Source organism: Python bivittatus, unplaced genomic scaffold (assembly GCF_059951505.1).
Source record: "Python bivittatus isolate LINGU-HERP-01145 unplaced genomic scaffold, Pbiv_v1 ctg000700_np1212, whole genome shotgun sequence".
NCBI classification, from domain to species: domain Eukaryota; kingdom Metazoa; phylum Chordata; class Lepidosauria; order Squamata; family Pythonidae; genus Python; species Python bivittatus.
Window position 1 is genome coordinate 92,360,977 of NW_028277098.1, and position 24,136 is coordinate 92,385,112.

At 42.8% G+C, this 24,136-nt stretch overlaps 1 protein-coding gene across 1 annotated transcript in view; it reads right to left on the bottom strand.

Annotated features, from left to right (window-relative positions):
- APCDD1L (APC down-regulated 1 like) overlaps window positions 1–14,829 on the bottom strand; it is a 48,893-nt gene extending 34,064 nt beyond the window's left edge. Inside the window, exon 1 of the mRNA XM_007437770.4 lies at window positions 14,467–14,829. Within this exon, the coding sequence (XP_007437832.1) occupies window positions 14,467–14,503 (37 nt within the window). The 5' untranslated portion in view covers window positions 14,504–14,829. The remainder of the gene's footprint in view (window positions 1–14,466) is intronic.
- Window positions 14,830–24,136: the final 9,307 nt, after the last annotated feature.

The window sequence follows — 24,136 nt, forward strand, 5'->3', positions numbered from 1 at the left end:
TATAAGACATGTAGATGTAATGGGTAGAACAAATAACCTTGAGGAACAAGAGGAAGAGCCTGACAATCAAGACAACAGAGATTTAAGTCCTGGGCAGAAATGTTAACTTGAGAAAGCATCTCAGAGATGACCCTCCCTAATTCTCATGAAGGAAAGGGAGGGAGGGGGAAAGTGCATTCAGACTTGCAAGATTCTGTTACTATAACCTTAAAATAAAAGTAGTATTAGTTTGCGTATCTTCGGTTTCCAAGTTTGGTCTACCTGATAGGGCTGACAGTGAGGTAAGGAACTGTCCCGATATCCAAAGCAAGTACTGTCAGTCTACATCATGGAGAAACTCAAGGTAGCTTGCGCAGGTTGATGACCTCGTCAGGGCCAGCACAAAGGGTCCACCAGACGGCTGGTCACAAGGAAGAGTGTTGGGAAGTGCTTACATAAACGAACTGTGTATAATATGTGCCTTCCCAGGGCCACTTAAGTTAACAGATTCCCTGCTGTGACATGTGTGGTTTTGGCTTAACTGTGTAAACTCAGAACTGTGGTTCATTAAAAAAAAACCTGGCCATTATTCCCTAAAGAACAACTCCATGCCATGAGAAATCCTGCCTCAGTGTAGCGGATTGCAGAGATAAAGATGACAAAGGAATGCAAGAAGCATCAGAAGAACCATTAAGACACATAAGAGAGAATGTAAATGACAACATAATCCCTGGAAAGGAGAAGCAGGAGAAAGAGGCTCAAAATAGCCCTGATTTTCTTTGGCATAAAAAGAGCAGTCAGAAACTCTCACAACCTTTCAATATGCGGTTATTATACCCTACAGATGTGTTTCTCAACCTCAGCAATTTTAAGATATGTGGACCAGCGACCAACTCCCAGAGTTGAAGTCCACACATCTTAAAGCTGCTGAGGTTGAGAACCCTGCCCTACAGCAACAGAGTCCCTGTAGTTCTAGTAATGTCAACTTCCTGGCCTGGCCTACCTTGAAGGGCTGACACTCGGGCAGTATGGTTTAGTTTGTGGAGGCAGCAGCAAAATTTGGGCCAAACCTGACCACTACAGGTCATAATAACACTATCTGCACTGAGTCAATTGACCCCAGCCAGCCCAGCTTACAGCTCATTAATACAACCCATGGATTACAGCAGAAGGTTGCACATGAATATTAACTAGGATAGTATCCTAGCAAAGGATATTACATGGTACGACTGGATTTGTGGGTAGCTCCACAAGTCTTTCGGCCACTCCTGCCTCAGTCAGCAGTCACGATCCCATACCATTGCTGGCACTAGAAAGCTGAGCTGACTTACTTGTGGCTCGACTGGGGTTTACCACAAATTGCAAGATGTCAATTTCACCCATGTAAACACTGGAGCTCCACATAGCTGAGGAAAAGGCCATTCTCATTAGTGAGAATGCCTTCAAATCCCTACCTCCCACATCTTTGGCTCCCCTTTTTCCCTGCAGCTGCTAAACCATTGTGGCACCATGATGTCCTTGCACAAAGCTTCAGAACAGTAGGGGGCAGTTTGCAAATAATGGCCATTTTTCTCCCACCCAAAACAAATGCAGCAAGGGAAGGATGGGGACTCCCATTTTTGCACTCCCCAGAGGACTCAACTCCTTTGGAATTACAGATTACTACTTACAGGCTGGAGACTCGTGAAGTGTTTGGGCAATAGTGACTGTGGCTTTGTGGAGGTGCCCTACATAGGTAAGACAGAAATGAGACAGATGGTGTTCTTCATGTGAGAAATGATCGAACTATTTACACATTTCTGCCAAAAATAACAGCAACAATTCTCTGCAGAGACAGACCACCTGACACAAAAGGACAAGATCTGAGTCAGCAGATCTCACCCCAGTCTTGCTTGCTCCAGCCTCCTCTCATGGTTTTTTGTAAAGTCTTAGCTTATTCACCTACTACCAGCCTCTTAAGTAGACCAGACAGGAAATACGACAAGATGAACTAATTCTACTTTATTGTAAGACTACGTTAACAGAATCTTGCAAGTCTGAAAGTACAAATCTCCCGCTGTCTCTTTTTACCACCTGAAAGTTAGGGCGGACCTTTTCTGTCTCTGCCCTTTTCTCTGTTGCAGGCTGCTCCCCTTTCCTCTGATCGTTCCCTAGGCAGCATCTCTTCCCCCCCACCCCATCTTCCAAGCTCATTCTCACATTCCATTACATCTATTACTGAATTCAAACTACTATCAACGGAACATACTTCCCTGTCCTATCTGCTGAACTGCAAATCTATTTAGCCCTTCAAAAAGATGCTTTGACCCAGCTTTCCCCAACCTGTCGTCCAGATGTTTAACACTACAACTCTTATCATCCTCAAAAACCTTGACCATGGTTGGAATAATAGTTCTGGGAATGTGATAAATAAACAAACAAACAAACCAGCCTGAAGAAGCCTGGTTAGCCTTACCACCTTTCTCAAGCTCACCCATCAAGGGTTTGCAATACGTTTTGAGTTCTTAGTCGTGCAGGGAGGCATTAGATCAACCAAAGAACAAAGCTCGTTTTGGAAATAAGCCCAGTTCATTGCAAGCCATTAACTTCTGTTGAGCTGAATATATATCTGTACTATGTCTCCCTGAAATCCAAATACTCATTGATCAGTGACAGTTTCCAAGTACCACCAGGGAAAACCCGCAAAGAATGACAGAATCATGCTATATTTCCATGTTGATGGATGGAAAAGCTATGTAAACATCCTATATAATAGTAATAACTTCAGCTGTGCAACTTCTTAGAAGAGATGCTTTGGAACATGTGGGAGAATCCACAGAGTACCTCTTTTTGAATATTTAAAGTAGTTCCATCTTTTCCTGGGGTCACACAACTGCTTTACAGGCTCTCTTCCAGCTGTCTCTGTACGTGCATTAATGCACAAGCACGTTGCTTCACTGAGGGAAAAATCAAGTTCTAAAACACCTATTTCTAAGTATTTGTATAGCCCTAGTAATAACAACTCTAATGTCGCCAATGTTCATCTCTTGTTCAGCACTTAACCACTCTTTGTTGGAAATATCACCAGTAACATGGCCAAAATTCTACCTACTCTTTCATTAAGCAGTGGAATTCCAGTGCACTATACCAACTTTTTTATGCAAGCCAGACCATCTTAACATAAAAGAATTCACACTGTTTATTTAATCCTTATAGCTTCATTTCTGAAAAACATTTGGTAAAAACTGAGTTAAGATTAACTGTTGTGCATGATTATTTCATGTGGAGAAGAATTAAATGAAACAACACTGAACAAACAAATCACATTTAATAAACAAAATGCACACTTTCCAACTGCTGCTTGTGTTTAATTTGGAAATCTTTCTTATTCATATATTCTATACTTTAAAACAATATTTCCTGTAGAGAAAAACATGAAATGATGAATGGACTTCCTTTGGATCTTCTGATCTGAAGCTGGCTGTTCTTCACTCTGAGGACAGTTTATGGTCAGAACAAAGAACAGGGATACAGCTTTAAAAAAAAAAAACAGTATTCCTACAAAGTAGATTGGGAGAGATGCAAATATATTGTGGTTTTTCTATTTTTCCCCACAAGTGTAGATTGATGAGTAAGTAGATTTTTAAAAACCAAAAATTGCTAGGAAAAAAAATACTAGTACTAGAAAAAATTCTAGGAAGGTTATATCTGGCAGAACAAAAGTTTGGAAACTGATTCTGCTCTTGCTGACTTCCTTAATTTCCTGAACAATTCAGACCATATCGTATTAATACTGCACTCATCATCTGAGTTTCAATCTTCATGTAGCCAAAACAGCACCATTATACATGCTGGCTGGGGAATGCTGGGAATTGAAGTCCACATATCTGAAAGTTGTCAAGGTTGAGAAACACTGGGTTAGGGTGTTGGACTAGCAGCAAGGAGACCCAGGTGACAGTCCATCCTCAGCCACATAATCTCACTGGGTGACTTTGGGCCAATCAACCTGCCCTCGCTCGAAAGAAAGTGTCTTCTAGTGGCTAGAGCGTGACACTAGGAGTGGGGAGACCCAAGTTCAAGTCCACCCTCAACTCCCGAAGATCCCTGGGTGACTATAGGCAGTTGTTCTCTCTCTCAGGCCAATCTACCTCACAAGGTTGTTTGAAGGGGAAAAAATGGAGGAGGGAGCACTGTACACACCACCTTAAGCTCAAAAAAGAAAAGTAGGATATAACTTAAACAAACAATACAACAAAGACCATTATGCTATACAAATGAGAGCAGGCTCAGTGAGGTTACCTTCCCTCCTGGTAAGAATTTTGCATCATAACTCCTGCAGTCTAAGCTAACAACCACAACGGCAAGAGAATTATTGGATCATAGAAAGGAGGGCCAGGTTGATAAAAGCTGTTTAAACTCCTTCTTTATCTTTGTGGAATCTCTTTCAATCCTGATGTTTTGATCCTACCAGAGGCAATAAGTATTATACTGTATATCAGCAAAAGAAAATGAGAATGTTGAGTATCACTGAAATACGGAACGCTGGGAGAAACATCTAATATTCTGAAAACCTCTTCATCATAGTCAAAGACGAGTCCTAAAAAGTATATACTGTAGCCAAGATGAAAAAGTTTATTCATTTACTCCGTTTCTATAATGTGCCTTTCTGTTCAAGCTCCCAACCTCGTGCTCCAGAGCTTTGATGAAGCAGATCTCCAAGCCAGCTTGCAGTCTATAAGGGAAGGGACTTGGTGTTGAGTGCATATATACAGGTGGGAAAGAATGACCGTTTCCTTCTTTCTAACTTGCCACTCTCTATTGATGTTATTTTTGAAACTTTCAGATAAAAATCTAGAGCTCAAAATGAAGTGTGAGGCAATAAGGTCCAGCCACCAGCAACCCTGTTGGATGGGTGCACTTAGCTTAGCGTAGGCCCGTCTTTGATCTTGCATTCACACATTTTTCTCTTTGAATGCGGCCAAAAAAAACCTTTAAACGTCAACTTGAGAAGCCAGTTAAAGCTGAAAACTTACTGACTGGGCTTGCCAACCATATTGTTTTCTAAACACCATCCCACCAGTGTAGTTAGCACTTTCCAGAAAGTAACTTCCAATGCAGACGTCTAAAGTTAAAAAAAAAAATCAAATATTACTTAAATTTAATAATTGCAAAGGATGCAGTTACTTCGCCTCTTACAAGAAGAGTAATTTCTGAGTAGTTTCTGTACTGACTGCCACATCATTAGTCTCACAGATACAGGGCAAAAGAAGATGTCCACTTACATAACATACATTCCCAAACCCAGAGAACACATTTTGGGAAGGATGGACGATTCACCTCACACCAATGGCTTGCTTCCCTGAAGCCACATCTTCCCTCCTAGATATGTTTCTCCAGGGCTGGACTAGCAATGAGGTAAAATGACATGACTAAAAATGGTGGAGGGAAGGTGAAGTAATTCATGCCATGATTTATGAAACAATGGCAACACATGCCTCCAGAAAACTCTTTGCGCTGCCTCAATAATCAGATTTATTGCCAGGAAAAAAGGGTTACGTTACAGAATCTTGGAAACCAGATAGCCTCCATCTACCAGTATGTTAAGGCACAGCTTCCTTGAGATGTTGTTAGCCGTTTGCCCAATAAGGAGGAAGGAATGAACATCTCTTCTGGTCCCACAATGTTTTGCAAATCTCCATTCCCTTTCCCAGGCTCAGAGAATTCCAGTACAGGTGTATGGTGCCAACTTTAAACATACAAAATGGAAAAATAGAAGGGTCCTTCTTTATAAAACACACATAGAACTGGGGTTATCGGTTGCATTGTGGCTTTAAGGAGGCCCAGACTGATAAATACCAAACTGTGCCAGATGCAGGAAAATGTGTGTTACTAGCTTTCCACAACCAGCTTCCTTTCAGAGAATTTGACTGTACAATTTCTAGAACTGTCAGCTAGCCCATATTGTGGCCTCACACACCTCAGGAGACTACGCTGGAGAAAACAGTGAACCAGACTTTTTTTCCTTCCTTCCTTCCTTCCTTCCTTCCTTCCTTCCTTCCTTCCTTCCTTCCTTCCTTCCTTCCTTCCTTCCTTCCCATCCATCCATCCATCCATCCATCCATGAAGGGCAATTATCCTCAGGCCCCATGGAACATATTTAAAATGTTTTCCAATGGACCAACACTCTTCCTTCAAGCAGCAAGAATGGTTAACGCTCAGTTATTTTGGTATTTTCTCCTGCACTTCCACCATCGGATCTCTCTGAATCCTAAACAAAGCAGGGAAAGTCTGCAGACCACACCTTCTGGAAATTATGACAGCAACACCCATTAAGAAGCTTCTGTATTTTCTTCTGCTTCATGTAGCAATGTGTTGTGTGTGTGTGTATGTGTGTTGTGCATGTACATGTGCACACGCACACACTTTCTCCCCAGGATCTAATCAGAGTAGGTATATATGTGTTTTTCTGTGTGAATGAAGGCAGGGGAGCTCTTATCAGGGAGCTTGCATAGGTGTTGCCTGTCTGTGTTTCCTTCTGCCATTCCCTCATGTTGCGTGTATGTGTATTTGTGTGGATACGTGCCTGGGAAGCGGAAGATGCACTGCGTACAGTCAGCACTGGGTCACAGGACCAGGAAGTAGGAGGGAGGGGGCTTCAAATGGAGCAAGCACCAGCATTCTGACTTCTGCCGCACTGGCTCCTGTTTTCATTGTAGAGTTTTGCATGGCTGCTCCTGGGTCAAGGCATTCAAGAATACAGGCTATGTATAAAATGTTACTGGCCCTTTGTAAGGCATTGAAAACCTGGATGTTTCTTCAGGCATTTGGGCCGAGAGGTTAAAACAGCCCTGTCGATGGATCTTCCTTGTCCTTGCCTTGACTGATTGAAAATGGAATGATTTTCAGATCCCAGGCACGCGTTATATTATTATTACTCATAATGTGGATTATTATTTTGGATGCTTATTTTCTAAACTATAGCTGGACCATAAAGAAGGCTGAGCGCTGAAAAACTGATGCCTTTGAACTGTGGTGCTGGAGAAGACTCTTAAGAGTCCCCTGGACTGCTAGGAGGTCAAACCAGTCAATCTTAAAGGAAATCAACCCTGACTGCTCATTGGAAGGATCGATAATGAAGCTCAAGCTCAGATACTTTGGTCACCTAATGCAAAGAGAGGACTCTTTGGAAAAGGCCCTGATGCTGGGAAAGATTGAAGGCAAAAGGAGAAGAGGACGGCAGAGGATGAGATGGTTAGATAGCATCACTGAAGCAGTGAGCATGAAACTGAGCAAACCCAGGGAGGCAGTGAAGGACAGGAAGGCCTGGCGCAATATGGTTCATGGGGTCACGAAGAGTCAGACACGACTTAACGACTGAACAACAAATTTTCTAAACTATACTGTTACATTTTGGTTTTAATTCTTTGTAGGCTGCCTAGAGTCACTACTGTGAGTTGGGCCGCTGTGCACATTGTTTAAATAAAGAAATAAACTGCTGCTCCCTTGGGATTAATTGGGGAAAAGTTGGGCGGGGGGTCTTTTCTCCACAGACCTTGGCCAAATCCAGCCCATTTTTAAACTCTTTCTTTTGCTGGCTTTTCCCACCACACCCATTTTGATCCTATTCTGTCTTCAGAGAGTTATCCTGCAGTCAGACAAACAGGCAGAGTCCCAACCCTGCTTATATCATTTCTTTCCATCATTCTGTTTTGGTTGCAAAGAATAAAAAGTCCTGAATCTATTAGGAAAATGCACTATTGGAAGGAGTCCAGAATGCTGCTTACAAACTAAAATAATTAGATTTTAGTATGTATGTATGTATGTATATATATATATATATACCCATCCATCCATCCATCCATCCATCCATCCATCCATCCATCCATCGGTTCCACTCTAGTAAGTAAGCTCTGAAGCATTCCCAATATTAAGTGGTTAAACTGCTGGTGGTTAAAAGCCTGATTCCTCAAACTGTTTGGGTTTACACAACACACTAAATCAGTGTTTCTCAGCCTCAACAATAAGATGCTGGCTGGGGAATTCTGGGAGTTGATGTCCACACATCTTAAAGTTGCTGAGGTTGAGAAACATTGTGCCAAATCTTAAACTGAGCTTAAGAACAGTGAATATGATCACTTAACATGCTATGCTCATATCATAGCTTCATATGGGACTTGCTTCATACAACATGCTACAACAAAACCTGAGCCCTGCAACACAATGAATCACAGCCCACAATACAAACCCATTTAACTTTAGTATAGCACCTTATCCCAACCAAACACGCTACTGTTTCTTTCCTCCACTGCCGAAGAACACAAGGAGAGGTAGAAAAACACCTGAAACAATGAACTTCTATTGTAAAATTCAGCCAGCAAAAAGTAATTAGCACAAACCGCGGTGCACAGCAGCACGTACAATAAAATCACATCCGTTAAAAACTATTTGAGAGAAGTGGTTCTCCCAAACCCTTCTGAATGCCAGGAGTTAACCACACACCCCTTGTGAAGAAGTTTCATGGAGCAGGACCCACCACAGATGCTAAGAAAAGAAAACAGCAGGCAGAGAAATGGCATAGCTTAATATTGGTCCCATGTTTTAAAACGGTGGTAGAGATTCCAGGATGGTCAAGCAACACTTTTACATACTGGTAGAGAGGAACCTTAGAAATTCAGCATCTTACCTACATTTTCACGGCCCGAGAAAACAGTACCAAGTTACTTGCTTTCTCATATACAGTAACACATCAGAGGTTCAGCCCATGTTCCCAAGCCAGCCTGTTTTCTTAGATTCGATAATCTGCACAAGTCCCCATTTTAACTTTATTTAGATGTAACAATAACCCCAACTCACAGAGATTTCTAGCTAATTGTTCATAAATACTTTCCAAGCATCTTTCTTCAACTCTGCCCATCAACAGGTATAGCTAAATTTACCAGATACTGGTGAGGAAGTCATTCCTGCTGGGAAGAACAGTGAATCAAAACAATTAACTGACATACTGTATGTAGGTATTTCCCTTGTGAAAAATGCCAGAATTCTCAGCAATTTTCATTTACTGTCACTGGTGAATATGACCTAATGTATGTCATTTCAGTCCCAAGCAGCCAGTTACCCATTCACCATTCACTTTATTGACTAGATAAAAAGACTGAATCTTTCCTTTGGTTCCTCTCTTTCCTTGGCGCCCCATCAAGTTCTGCTGCTGTGGTTCTCCCCCAACCCAACTTTCACATTTACTATCTGAACTCTCAGTCTTACCTGCCAGCTCTCTCACCTGCATCAAAATAACTCACCAGAGATCTTGCAACCTCCCCCACTACCCTGTATCCCAGATGCAGCAAAAACTCATTCTTGGTTTCAAGACCCTCCACAGTGTGTAATCCATCAACATGCATTCACTCAGAGTAGGGCTTGAAAAAAGTTTGTTTTTCAAACTCTGATACAACCGAGCCTACAACCTATGCTTCTTCCACTCCAACACTGATGTGAAGACAAGAGTTCAAGGCCACTACACACTAAGTAACTGAAGTGACACAGTTATTATCTAAAGCCAGGGTAATCTACCTATATTTTAGAGAGTTAACCTAACTCCACTCCAAACCCTGCAAGTGATCAGTTCACACATTTGACAAGAGCCAACTGCCATTAATCAACAGTTTTTTCTTCCACAGTCAGAAACAATGAGACGGATGCCCACAGCCCATTGCATCCACCAGTGGCATACAATGCATCTCCCTCAACAGAACAAATGTTGCCCACCTTTGATCTAAAAAGAAGGTCAACCCTAACCCCAATAAGTCCAGTTTCTATTAATTACCTGACTACCTAGCTCTACCATTGCCCATCAGTCTTCTGCATCTTTGAATGACTCTCTGTTCTTGCCCCCAATGCCTCAAAGTCCCTCTCAGAAGACCTACTCTAAGCCTCAGCAACATACAACTCACACGCCATTCAGGCACTCCTTGTGGCAGTTTGGAGGCTAAATTGTCTGTTGATCTGGTGGGCTAGGAAAGCAAGTGTCCTCCACTGTCATGCACCTGTTTTCCCTTAATTAATAAATAAATAAATAAATAACCCCTAACCACCACCCATTATCAACGGGCCAGAGATTTTCATCCCAGGCATACATAACCACCAGCACATCTACCAAAGGAGCCATTATTAATATTACTATTATCTAATAGGAGTGCAGTTCTCACAAAGGACTACATGATTTATTGTGTAAATCCACTAATTTTATAAGCAGCCTTTAAATTGGGGGGGGAGGAGTGAGTAGATGAGTGAATCTATCTGGCAAAGTGTGGCATGAAGCCCTAGATTGTCGCTTTCAGAACAATGAAGCTGGCAAATGCATTGCTTAGTATGTAACGTTCAACCAGGACAAAAAGAAGTCATACACTGAATGCCTATCCTCATTCATTAGCAGTATTTGAATATCTGCTCTTTTTGGGCACCAGCAAACACAGCCCCAGCTTAGTTTAGCTGCTCAAGTGTCCTAACCATTGAAGAGTCTATCAACAAGTATCTCTGAAACCTTGTCTTACTGTGTTTGAAAGGGCACACAGAAAAGCGTTGTGTTTCCAAAACTAAAAAGGTGGAAGTTTACAGGTTAAGATAAAGTCTGTGGCGTGTAGGCATGGTTTATAACAGAAAGATCTGTATACAGAAATTGAAATGTCCCAGATTTAATTTTAGAAGGAAGGAATGAAGTCAGTGCTTGGGGGAAGCCAAAACACTGCACAAACAAGAGCATGAGACAGTAAACCTGATTTTGAACTGCTCTGATATTATATTATCAAATCCCTGGTGTTGAAAAATCATTTTGATGGTTGAAAAACTAGCAGGTCACTGAGAAGTCTAGGGAGGTAGGCTTATCTGTGATACATTCCTTTTCTATAGACATATTTATTGCTTTATCTGCTACTGATCTGGATTATGACCGTAACCCAAGACCACTTACTCTCAAGTCATCTTAACCTTCTACCTGGATCTAATATGATGTTTGGAAAATTGCTTCCCTTTTATTTATTTATTGAATGTATATCCCGTCTTTTGTACAGGAACTCCAGGCAACATACATAGTGTTCCCTTCTCCAATTTCTCCCTACAACAATAACCCTGTGAAGTAGGTAGGGTTGAAAAAGAGTGACTGGCCCAAAGATGCCCCATCAGTTTCCATGGCTGAGGGCAGAACCTAGATCCCTCCACTCCTAATCCAACACTTTGGCCACCACACCACAGTGGTTCTCTTTTAGCTACCAGTCGCATTGTTACCAAATGTGTTGAACTCCAACTTCTAAGATGTGGATATCAGTAAGCTCAAATTCTGTACAGGCCCAGAAGTCTATTATTGATGTATTGTATTTATTAATTCAATTTGCATGGCCACCCATCTCAACAAGGCTCCATCTCTACCTTATCTTTATCTTTGGTAGATAAAGGTTATCACCTTTAAAGCCCTACATGGCATGGGACCAGGTTATCTAAGGGATCGCCTCTCCCCTATGACTTCAACCCGTCCCACCCGATCGCACAGAGAGGGCATCCTTCGGACCCCCTCAGTGAAAGAACTTCGACTGGCGGGGTCCAGAAGGTGGGCCTTCTCTGCAGTAGCCCCTGCTCTTTGGAACATCCTGCCCCCAGAGGTGTGATTGGCCCCCACACTCCTGGCCTTCCGTAAGGCTTTAAAGACCTGGTTCTGCCACCTGGCCTGGGGTGGGGTGGGAATACCTCAAGCATGGGGATGGCTAGCCCCATAGAGGCCTTCTGCCTTCAGCCTCAGATTTTTCATCCTCTTGGTCTCTCCTTCTTCTTTTTAGTAATGTTTTTAATTAAGCTTTTAGGTATTTATATATTTTATGTTTTTAATGTTTGTTGTGAATCGCCCAGAGTTCCCCCATTGGGGGGAGATGGGCAATTGAAAAATTTAATAAATAAATAAAATAAAATAAATTTCTATACCTCACTTTCCAGACTAAGTAAATGAATGGCAGCCGTGTTTGGGTGGCTGTTCAGGTTTTACAAAACTTGCCAGGGAATGTCATGTTTATATACACAAATGTCAGCTATCATCAACATTTGAGCAACTAGCAATCTTCTACTGCCTCACGAATGCCTGCTGTTTGCATACAAATATTCTTCTTTATACAGGTTTGCATGTCTTTTATATATTCTGTTATCATACTAAGAATATTTGCATGTAGTTGAAAGCAATAAAGTGCAAATACTGCAAGGGGCAGAGGAAAAAACCCCACACAATCAAAGAGAAGGACAAAACCCCAACCTTAAAAATCCTCATTCGTCCAGTGAAACACGCCCAGTTCTAGACAATGATGGGAAACGATAATAGCAATCAATAGAGGTGAGTAGCAATCTCCCCCCAAATTCAGACCAGTTCTTCCACACAAACTTTAGGTGTTTCAAAAAACTCAGCAGCCACCTCTTCTTCATTATTGAATGTGATGTTTGATTAGTTCTTTGCGATGCAAGCTGCTTTTTGAAGCCAGATCCCTGCCCCAGCAAACCGAAGGAGAACCCTAACACATGGTTTGCGTGTGCCTGGAACCCTTTCACTGTAATATAAAATCTGCAGGCCAAGAGATCAGTAACTTGGGATTTCAAAGGAAAAGGAAAAAGACTAAACAGCACAAGAAAATCATACTTTTCCCACTAAAGAAAATCAGCCAACACATCCATCTGGCGAAGGAAGTTCTCCTCCACACGCACACAAAAATAGGACTAGGATTTGTGTTTATGCCGCCTCCAGACTCTTTGCTCTATTAGCTACCATCGGTTATTGTGGCCACTCTCCTGGAATTGGCCCCAGATGCCTTGGTCAGACTTGAGAAAAGCATCCAGGCTTAAAACTTGAGCCAAGGTTCATCCAGGCTACCCACAGAGCCTGCTGTCAGTCCCAGAATGCAGGAAGGGAGAAGGAAGAACAGAAAGGCTTCGAATATGACACCGTCTTAGATTTAACCATCTGGTATTCTGGGGGCAAGAGACGCAGGAAGATTATCTACTCTGGGCAAGGGAGAGGAGCGCTGGACGCTGTTCCTGGTTCTCTAGCCATCCTGCATTACAAAGAGGAGCCCAGGTGGCTCAGCCTACACAGGAAACAGATTTATTAAGTCCTGCAAATCATGCTACTTTTGGAGATGATTCCCCATATCCCCAAGGGCACAATACTTTGAAGAAGCATCCTTTAAAAAAAAAGTAGATGGAGCGCTAAAAGCAGGGAACAACATCGCCAAGATCTCTTAAAAAGATGGTGAAGGAAAGTCTATATTAATCCCAAATAGAGATCTGCTACTGAGAATGCACCCAGGATTAATTTTCACCCTGCATTAGTGGTCTCCTGGCATCCTCAATGTAAGCGGTCGACTATCACTCTTTTGCCACTTAATTCTGTTCAGAATTTACTTTTTTAAATAAGCCAAAAAAGTCAGCACTCTCCCACACTCTCTCTCCCACACTCCCAGCAGCTAGGGAGTGAGGGTAACTGAAATTAACGGCAAGGCTAGACTAATTAATGTAATCGCAACCATGCAAATTGGTTCGCCAGCTGATATCCCTATTTCAGGATTTTTTTATTTTTTTTTTTTGCAAACAGGTGAATTCAGTTTCTCCCACTTCTGCCTGCATTACACGCTGCCCCACACAGAACAACACGTTTTGAATTAATGAGGAGAAACCACTACTTTCTAACTGTACAACATTAATCATCGTGATCACGGATCGCAATCCCAGTCTTCAAACACTGATGGGAATGGATTTTCCCTTTGTAAGGATAACCACCTCAGTTATTAGCAAAACTAATAAAAGTCTTTGCGGCTTCCTGAAGGTCAACACATTTATTTTGACATAAGCTTTCACGGATTACCCACTAAACATGCAGTTTAAGTATTTTTTTTCCTGATTTCCAGGTAAGTGGCTTTCCACTGCAACCTTGGAGTAATTCAGTGGCTAGATTCTCACAACCCGCTTGAACCTCAAACTTTCCCAACCCCGTTTCAGGCTAGACCAGCGTGCGGTACAAATCCGACTAGCGGAGGCTTAACTTCTGAGTAGTCGTGAATAGAACCGCACTACTATTCTGGCAACGCGTGAAACATCGTAGGCTGAGGTTAATTCTCCCATGTTAAGTAACCTCTCGGGAAAGGCCACCAATTCCGCGCAGCGCGATTCCCACCCTCTCCTCGACGGCGTCCCACCTCGAAAGTTCCACGTGTGACCCCTTCCGATTCACGCTTGGTTCGATCAAACCTTAACATTTCTCCGGGGCAAATAAACCCGGATCCATCCCGGCAGCCCACGGCTCGCTGCGCTCGAAAAACCATCCTTGCGGAGCGGAGGTCACTTTCCCGAAAGAAATCAGTCGCCCCGGTTTCAGCTAGATGCCCGGAACGCCAGTCCTGGGCCGAGTCAGGAAGTCCTGCCGCACTCCCCGCCAACGCGCTCCCCAAATTTCACAAGCAGCTCAGCCCAGCCCCGCGTAGCGCTCACCTAAGAAGAGGACCCCGAGCCACCAGGATCGGAGCATGGCAAAAGCGGAGCCTTCTCTCCTTCGCCAGCCGACCCCGAAACGAGCAGAAGGGCAAGCAGCCGCGGAGGGCGAGGGCACCCCAGCCGCGGGGACGCTCAGCGCGCGCTGCCTCGGCACAAACGCCACCTGGGGTCCATGGGCTGCTCCGGAGCGGGGCCCGGGGACGGAGGGGAGCCCGGCGGAAAAGGAAGGCGCCGAGGGTCGCTTTCGGCGAGAGAGAGAGAGGAGGGAGAGGGAGCAGAAGGGCGCCCGCTTCCCGCGCCGCCGCCTCTTCCAGCTGCACAGCGCGCTGCTTCGCCGCGAGCCCGTCTGCGGAGAGCTCGAACGCAGCTGGCAGTTCCCCGGGCCCCGCGCCAGAGGAGGTGGAGACTCTCCGGCGCACACGCCCAACGCGCGCGGGGCGCCACCACCAGAGCTCTTCCCCAGGCCGGCGGGCGGAGAAGGGGAAGGGGAAGGGGAAGGTACCCCGCCGGACCTCGCGCACGCGAGCGGCGGGGTGGTCAGCCCGGTCGGGGACGTGCCCGCGGCGGCGTTCGCGCGCTAGGCTGGGCTAGGGTTTGGATGGCTCCGCGTGCGGCGCGACCCCAGCGCGCTGGGTGAGCTTGGGCAAGGCACTGCGCGAAGGCAGCACCCGAGCAGAGCGTCGAAGGAACGGCTGAAGGCAGCGTGGGGAGGAGGAGGGCGGGTGGGTCTCTCGGCTGCAGGAGGGAGGCGGTCGGCAGCTGCGTTTTCAAGTAGCCTTTGCGCCGCCGAGTGTGGTCAAAAAAGTCAAAATGGCAGCCGCGGTGGTGTGAGCGAAATGAGCAGTATAGTGGAATAGAGATCCCACTCGAGCCCTTCCAGGCCTTAATCCTGGGATCTCAGCACTGCTCATGTTAAACCACTGTTTCTCAACCTTGGCCACTTGAAGATGTGTGGACTTCAACTCCCAGGATTCCCCAGCCAGCCATGCTGGCTGGGGAATTCTGGGAGTTGAAGTCCACACATCTTCAAGTGGCCAAGGTTGAGAAACACTGCAGACTCAGCCATTAATAACAGTAATCCCACTGAAAAGATATGTTCATTTTTAGTTGAAGTGGTATTTACAGTTGCATTCTATTCCAAAGTAGTTTAGTACCCTGGATAAAATTAAAACATCTGGAGCTGTGTACATGTTGGATCAACTGGCCCCTAAATTTTTAAGAAGGAACAAGGTAAAAAAAAGCAGCCAGCACTTGGGTTCTGAAATGGTTTCCAACCTTTTATCAGCAGCAGCCATCAAAGGTACTCATATTTTCTGCTGTGTAACTAAGTAATGTATCTGGGTTTGCATACACTGAGAAGTGCAAGGCCGATGCATATCAAGGATGTTTGTATTGGGTGATCTTGTAAGCTGCTAATAGTCATTTGATTGTGGCAGGAAATAAATGGGGTTGATTATGGGATCAGGAGGGTGGCTTAAGAATGGGGCAGCTGGGAGCATTCTCCCCAACTATTGGGGGGTTGTCTTCTCACTTTTTTTTCTTCCTCTTGCAGCCCCCAGCCAAATCTGGTCCATTTTCTGAGTCTTTTTTTGACCTGCTTTTCCTATCATACTAAGTTCAGTTCCATGCTGTTGTTATTTTCAGAGTGTTATTTTCTTGCTGATGGACAGCGGATAGACAGAATCCCCAGCTCAGTACATAGTTTCTTTCCAACACCGTTTTGCACTGGAAAAAGGGAAGGATCCTGCAATGCATAGAACCTTAGAGCTGGAAGTATCATTTAGGTGGACATGTCCAACTCTCTTAGTCCGTCTTTGAGAATGGTATCCTCTGCTTGACAATCTCTACTGAAGGAAAGATTGCAACCTTCCTTGGCCATTATTCTGGGATGATAAAGAACACCTCATAACATTGGTCATACCAGCCTGATACCTGGTCTGTGGGAGTCTGCACTTCAGCTTTCCTTCTAAGGTCCAATGTTCAATGGACCACTATTGGTGCTTAGATACATTCAAAACCATCTTCTTCAGGTAGAACCACATCTAGAGTTGGAATGTTGAGGATTCCTCCCCACTTGAGATGGGGAGGAGGAGCAGGAAACAACATTTTTCATTCATGGCTCCATCCCTTTGGGGAATTCCTTATGGAAATTCATATGGTGCTGTCCCTTTTGGCATGTAGGTATTCTAAAAATGAAAATGGAGATTTTTCACAGGGTTTTCAGTTCATAGACTGTTGCTGTTAATGGAGGCTGGGGAGTTGGGGGGGTGTTATTATTTTATGTATTGGTTTTATTCTAATGGAAATATTGTAAAATCTTGCAGTCTATAGGGATGTTAAATAAATGAATACATTAATGAAGTACAAATTATTCTTTCACAACATTGAACTAAGACTACAGGCTGGTGTCTTTCCATTTCAAGAAGCAGTTTCAAAGCTGGATATTAACTGTGATTGAGTTAGCCCTGCTGAAGATACCTTGAGTGCCAGAAAAATAAATCAAACAAGAGAGAGTGACCCACTGGTTTTTTTATCCAGACAGACCCACTCAGCATTTACAGAAAGGCATGTAGCACAGTTTTCATTCTTGTTTCATCCCCACACTACACAAGCCAGCTTAAAGCCAACTTCAGATTCTGTTCATGTATACAGGTCTCAAAACACTAAGAGCAGGCAGGGAGCGCTATGAGCCAATCAGATTTCTTCCAGCTGACTGATAGTTTTGTATCCCACACCCTAAGCTGCAAAAGCTCAGCTCTTAGAATAACAAAAATCCCTTTGACTTGCTCCACACAAAGGAATAAATTGCCAGTTCCTCCTTCCCTTGAGCCATATTTGCATACATGTGTACATTTCCAGATGTGGTCATTACAGGGGAAGCCACTTTGCTGTAAGAACACCATTCCTTCTGTTTCTGTTAAAAGCCCTTGACTAGTAGTGAAAGTATAGAACGGCAGTCATGTTTCACAGTAGTTCTAATGGTTGATTGGTAGGTTGATGGGTGATTTTTGTGGGTGGGGAGACAGCAGTGCTACCTGTTGCAGAGGCTGGGAGGGGGACAAGGAAACATTCAGTGCATGCTGCTTATATAAACAGGCAAAATCAAGCTGGATCCATTTTTTTTTTTTTTTTTACAGGGACCGTGGACCTGACAGAAGGATTACTTTTGGGTTTGCTGATGAAGTTGCTTGCCCTCTTTCCCCAGCATAGACAGGGTGCAGCAGAGACTGAATGAAGGGTGGCTTGTGTCCAGAAGTTGGGAGGCATGATCAAGCAAAAAAGTCAATAAAGAAACAGACTGTCCAGAAGCTCCAACATTGCCCTCCTCACCCCCCAAAAAGACCAGTTTTGCTTCAATCCCTGAAACAACAATTCAGCTATGAAAATGGGCCAACATCATGGGTACAAGCAAGTGTACAGTTGATCTGGAAATAAGACAAAAAATGTGTATGAGTCCAGAGGCTACAGGGATGAGCAATGGAAGGAAGAAACTTTAGTACATCTCTCTCCATTATAGAGAAATATTGCTGTCTACACATGAGAGCTGGGAGTTAGTTTAAGACAATCTTCTACAGCCTTGTGTCTTCCAGTTGGGCTGAATTGTGAACCCCATAAACTCCAGCCAGACTTGTTGTTTGAGCATTATAGAAGTAGTCCAACACATCTGGACAGCACCAGGTTGTGCAAAACATGGCTTTAGAAGAATGCAGGTATATATACTATTACAGGCTTCATGTATAATATACACTGATCAGATAATTGACCATGCTGGGTCAATGTGATCTAAGGCTATCCCGAGTCACACTAATTTAAGACTTTAACTTGAGTCAAACTCAACTTCTGATGACTACATCAATGTAGCATTTATGACGACAATAACATGGAATTGGCTTGTCATCATTGTCCTCTGGATGTTGGTAGGTTTTTTATGTGGTTTGGGTTTTTTACTACTGAGTCTGGCCAACAGCTTTGGGATTCTCAGGTGATTCCCCCATCCAAGTGCTAATCAACATTTAGCCACTTAATGTCCTAGATAAGCCAAAGTTGCTTCAGGACTGCCACATACTGAGACTCTTAGCTTGCACATGCAATTGCGGCTTAAGCCTTAGGAGAGATTTTCTGTCGTAGAGCTCAAACAGGTAAATTTCCCTGGGTTATATCAGAGTATTGGGGAAATAGCAGCAGTTGGGGCCAGGTCTCATGCTTTGCCTTACACATGAGCAACAGCTATCCTGTCGTAAGGATCAGAATCAGGTGATAGATCACACTGCTTTTATTTTTGATAATGCTTTGAGGTAGCTCCCACTCCCACCACCACCACCACCCCTATAACTTTAGCAAGAACAGAATGTTTTACTGCAACAGATCATCTAATAGTTGCTCAGAATTTCAATAAAATATTTTAAAATATCCTAGGACCTACAGCATCTTGGCCATGATCCAGTTCTGGTTCTTCTCTCATGAATCGTTTTATTTTAATCAAATCACCAATGGTGGACACTAAATGTAATGAAAGGCATACAGAATATAGTTGATGAGCCATGCAAGGTTGGTGGTTGGCTGGAAATATGAATTGGAAGACACCAATACATTCCAGTGGTGTATATAAAAAAGAAAAACATTTTCATCTCTCCCAGAAAATCTTCCAGTTAGTTTGTTCTGACCTTGGTAATGGGTTGGCAACTCTTGTATCACCATATCTGCCAATAAATTAACATTGAGCCAAATTGAAGTTGACCCTGGAATAGTCTCCTCCCAGTGGTCTCTTCCAGGATCCTCCATTAAGTTTCATTCTGTCTGACGCCATTCTCAGTAGGCAAAATTAACTGAATAACATCCTAAATCAGCCTCACTGGAAAGAAAAGGCATTGAGAAAGATGTCACCAACTCCAGACATGACACTAAATGGGTCTGCCTTGTTGTTTTTGTTGCCCCCCTGCCCAGAAAGAAAGACATACACTCTCATATTGCATATTGGCATGAGCCAGAAGTACAGAGTTGACCAAAGGTGACCATAAAGTAATTTTCTACTCTTCAAATAAAGGGAAACAAGCATAATCATTCATGTCTTGAAGTTTCTTCTGGGTAGATGAAGGATTAAAGCTAGGATAAAATGACTTGGATATTTTAATGCTCACCCCACAGTCTCAGTTACATTCTGAGATTGAGTTTGTATGAAGATGAAAAATGGAGAGCCACCATTTGTGAAAAGAGATTCAGTCGTATTGTAAAAAAAGGCTTTTTCTTGAGAATTACCGCCTTTCAGATTGGGCACATCAGAAATGGAATGTTTTTCTTTCCTTACTTTGCTGGTGGCAGATGGGCACAGTAGTAGCCAAACTCTCCCACCCACCCTCACCCCACCCTCCACACATTTTTCTTTGATGAATCATGGACACACAGATTGAGTTCCAATCCAGTCTCACGTCCGAGCAGCATCGTGTCGGAACTCCAGAAGATGATTCTGCAACGTGAGTGGCTACAACAGATATTAAGGGCTCTTCAGGGGAGGTGATAAAATGCCAGTATCTAGAGGTATCTACTGTGAAGCTTTAAAAAAAACGATTCATTGCTAACAACAGCCTTATACATTTTCTTTTGCGGAAGAGTTTTGCAATTCTTGGAAAAGCATTAGTGGAAAAAATGTGTTTGTTTTTTCTCTCACAAGAATTTTGTGAAGAGGTCTCCCTGAAATAATTATACTTACCATATTAGGCTTCCCCAACCCAGTGACCACCAGATGAGTTGGCTTCAGTGCCCGTAATGTTCCTGCCGACATGGTCTTTGCTAATCCACCATATCCAGTGGGTGTCAGTTTGGGGAAACCTGTTAACATACAGATCCTAAATAAGACCAAAAGGGTTACTCAACATCCTGTTTCTCAGAATGGCCAACCTGGGTCTCCCATGGAATCACAGGAGTTACAGCTCCGAGAAACAAGTACAGCCCCCAGAGTTCCTTGAGCAAACGAATCCAATTTCTCCAACCATCTTACTAAGGCTGAAATAATACAACTCTGGAATTGCTGTTTTCAAAGTCCATGTAAGGTTTAATGGCTGAATATTTTCCTCTTCTTTGCAAAGATTGTGATCTTTGCTGTCGAAGGGAATGCCTTTTTCATTTTGCCTCCTTTCCCAGGCCAGCAACTATGGCAACATACAACAATGGGCACAGCTATTGTCAAAAAAAGAAAAGTCTAGTTGCCAAATTGACAATATACTAAGGTTTTAGTTTCACCTGTCCCATAGGCTTTAAACACAACAGAAGAGCTGCAGTGAGGTGGTCACGGAGCTTTTCCAGGATTTCAATGTTTCCATCATCCCAATTTCTCATTGTTTTGTCAAACCGCCAGTCAACTACACAGAAGTAGGCCTACTGAAATACATAAAAGAAGAATGCTAGCAATTCATCCCCTTTTTGTGTAGTGTGGGGTAGAGACACTTTTGTTAACCTCATGGTGGTGATAGCTCAGAGGACTGATACTGATTGCAGGACGCTAGGGATTATGTCTGCCCATAATATAGACTGATGGTGGATTTCTTCACTAAGCATACTTTTATTAATCAAACAGAGTAGCAAATGCTTCATGCAGAATTACAGTATATTAAAAAAAAAACCCTCACAGCGTTCAGGAATCAAACAATTTCTTGTAACCATTCACCTAGGTAATTAAATTTAGGCTTTAGACTACTTGTTCCTTCTCCTGAAAAAAAAATACCCATCAAAATGTGGTTAGAAAATGAAGTTGCTTTCAGAAGGAAACATAACATAATCCTTTTGGAGCCCTCCCAAGCTTTAATGAGATCCAGAAATTAAGCACATCAACTTTGAAAAATTACAGAGTAAATGATTTTGTAACAACAATCTTAACTTTCAAGTTCTGCATCTGATTCTTCCCAGGCAATGCTTCCAGATGAGATCTGTGAGCTGAAATTAATAGAGCTTCACAGCAGTGAAATTCCTTCAGGAATGTTTTGCAGCCATTTTCTTCCCTGTTTATTACTATTATTATTTTGTGGTTCTTATTATTAATGGAAAATCAGAATCCGTGGACTGTTTTTAACAGAAATGTTTCAGAAGGGCTCACAGATGCATGTAAAATATTCTCTCTGCCTTTTTATATAGGTATCTTTTCATGTCATAAGGTTCCCCCAGGGGAGAAAAAGCTCTGTGCGTGCGTGCGCGCATGCACACATATATAGACATATTTAGCTAAAGAACACCAGCTGTACACATAGTACCTCATCACAACAGCAGTTAAGACCATATCCAATTTAAAGTGGGGAGACTATAGCCTTCCAAACTGGAAATCTGTCAAGATGCAAGTATATGGTGTCTCCTTCTTGTAGACTGCCACTGAACCCACAGTTGCTACAGATTATATTTTTTCCAGGTCACCCAGATGGCTTTAATTTAGGGGACTGATTCTTTTTCCTGTGTCCTCAAATACTCCAAATGCATGCAGAATTTCATTAGACATTGCCTTGTCCAGCCTTGATCCACAATTAGACCACTGTAATTTGCAAAATCTGCCTAATTTAAGGAGTTGAGGGTATTATTTGTGTGCTCTTGATCCCACACGGCAGATGAGATATGATCTCCATACACTTGACAGGATTTCAAACTACACTGCTTTCTCCAAGTTTGGACCAGTCAATCTGTTCCCCTTAATTTCCCACAACCTAGTCTATCACTTTTCCCTGATAAATCAAGAAAGCCACAATGTCACAAGGGTAAGAGTGCATGCCAGAGAAGATAGGCGGGACTATATTATATATATTGATGCTTATTTGCAAATGATAGTAGCCTCTGAGCCAAAATGGGAGAACTGGAGTGCTTGACATTAGAAGAAAACATAGATTCTGCAAGCATTATAGGAACCTGGTGGAGTATCTCTGAATATCTATCTGTACGAAAGACAGAGAAGAGTATACAGTGGATAATGTTGGCCAGTACGTCAAAGAGGACATGAAGTCCCATAGAGTAGAACTCATAGGTGGAGCAGATTTTTCCACTGGATTATTGTGGATGTCCATAAGAATCCACGAAAGGAAGTTAGTACATATGCCACTTTTTTCTCACTCACACACACACATGCAACAAATCTAAATTTAATCTGCAGATGGAAAAAAGGAATTTAAAAAGTGCGTGAAAAACAAACAGTATTAGGAATGAGTGACTTCAGTCACTCTCACTAGATTGGCAGCGTGCACATTCTGGCATTGCCAAGAGACCAAATTTTTAGATATCCAAAAGGAACGTGTCCTGGAATAGCTAGTGAAGAAGACATTAGACTTAATCCCAACTAATGTCCAGAATCTTGCATATGATCTAAAATGTATTGAACCAGCTGGGAAAAGTGATCATAATAAAATATTCTGTATGGATGTAAGTGGATTCTTGTTGTAAAAGTCCAACAGAGTCATATTTGACTTTAGAAGAGCAAACTTCAGAACAAGCAAACAAACCATAAAGAGGACAATTGATGAAAAGAAAGTTGAAAGGGAGAATCAAGATGCTTTGAGATCATTCAAAGCTACAATAATAGAATTATGCTCAGAAAAGGGACCGCAAAGTCTACAGAGGTGCCCGAGTAGCTCACAAGCAAGGACAGACAGCAAAAATGGAAATATTGCCCACATGAGGAGAACAGAAATGAATTCAAACTAAAGTTATGCAAGCAGTTGATAAAAGTTGCTAAATAATAATGACAAAATCAGGCTGTGGAGCATACGGCAAAAATCATTATGAAAATAACAGTGTTTCTCAACCTCAGCACCTTTAAGATGTGTGGACTTCAACTCCCAGAATTCCAATGCTGGATGGGGAATTCTGGGGGTTGAAGTCCACACATCTTAAAGTTGCCGAGATTGAGAAACACTGCAATAACCAATTATTCTTCAATAAAGTCAGAATAGGAAAGCAACTAGAGAGACCATTGGACCATTGATCACACAGACATTAAAGGGGTGCTAAAAGAGGTTAGGGAAAGAGTAGAGAAAGCAAATTACTTCTTTGCCTCGGTCTTCATTGCTGAAAATGTAGGAAAGATGCCCACGCCTAAGCTGGCTTTTTCAGGAGGAAAACCTGGCAGAGAAAAATATAGAGAAAATGAGAGATGAAGATATAAACCAGAGTGACACTAAATCCCTGAGTCCAGACTGTAACCACCCAAGAAGTTCTTAAATACAAAATTGCTGTTCTTTTCAGAAAAATATGCAACTTCTGCTCCCAATGCCTGGAAAAGATCCAATGTGACCCTAAATTTTAAAAATATGATTGAGGGGTGGTAAAGGAAACTGTAGGCCAGTGTTGTTCAATCTCAGCAATTTTAAAGATGTGTGGACTTCGACTCTCAGAATTACTCATGCTGGCTGGGGAATTCTGGGAGCTGAAGTCCATACATCTTAAAATTGCTGAGGTTGAGAAACACTGCTATAGGCCATTCAGCTTAATATGGTTGACTTTTATTAATGAGTGAATGAGCAAACATAGAGCAAGTCGCCTTGCTGAAAAGGAATCAATAGGGCCTTTGCAAAGGTAAGTCCTTCCCCAGCATGCTGGCTGGGGAATTCTGGGAGTTGAAGTGCACCCATCATAAAGCTGCCAGGGTTGAGAAACGCTGGTTTAGATGCTAAAAAGGACCCGAAATATTATTAGCATGCTT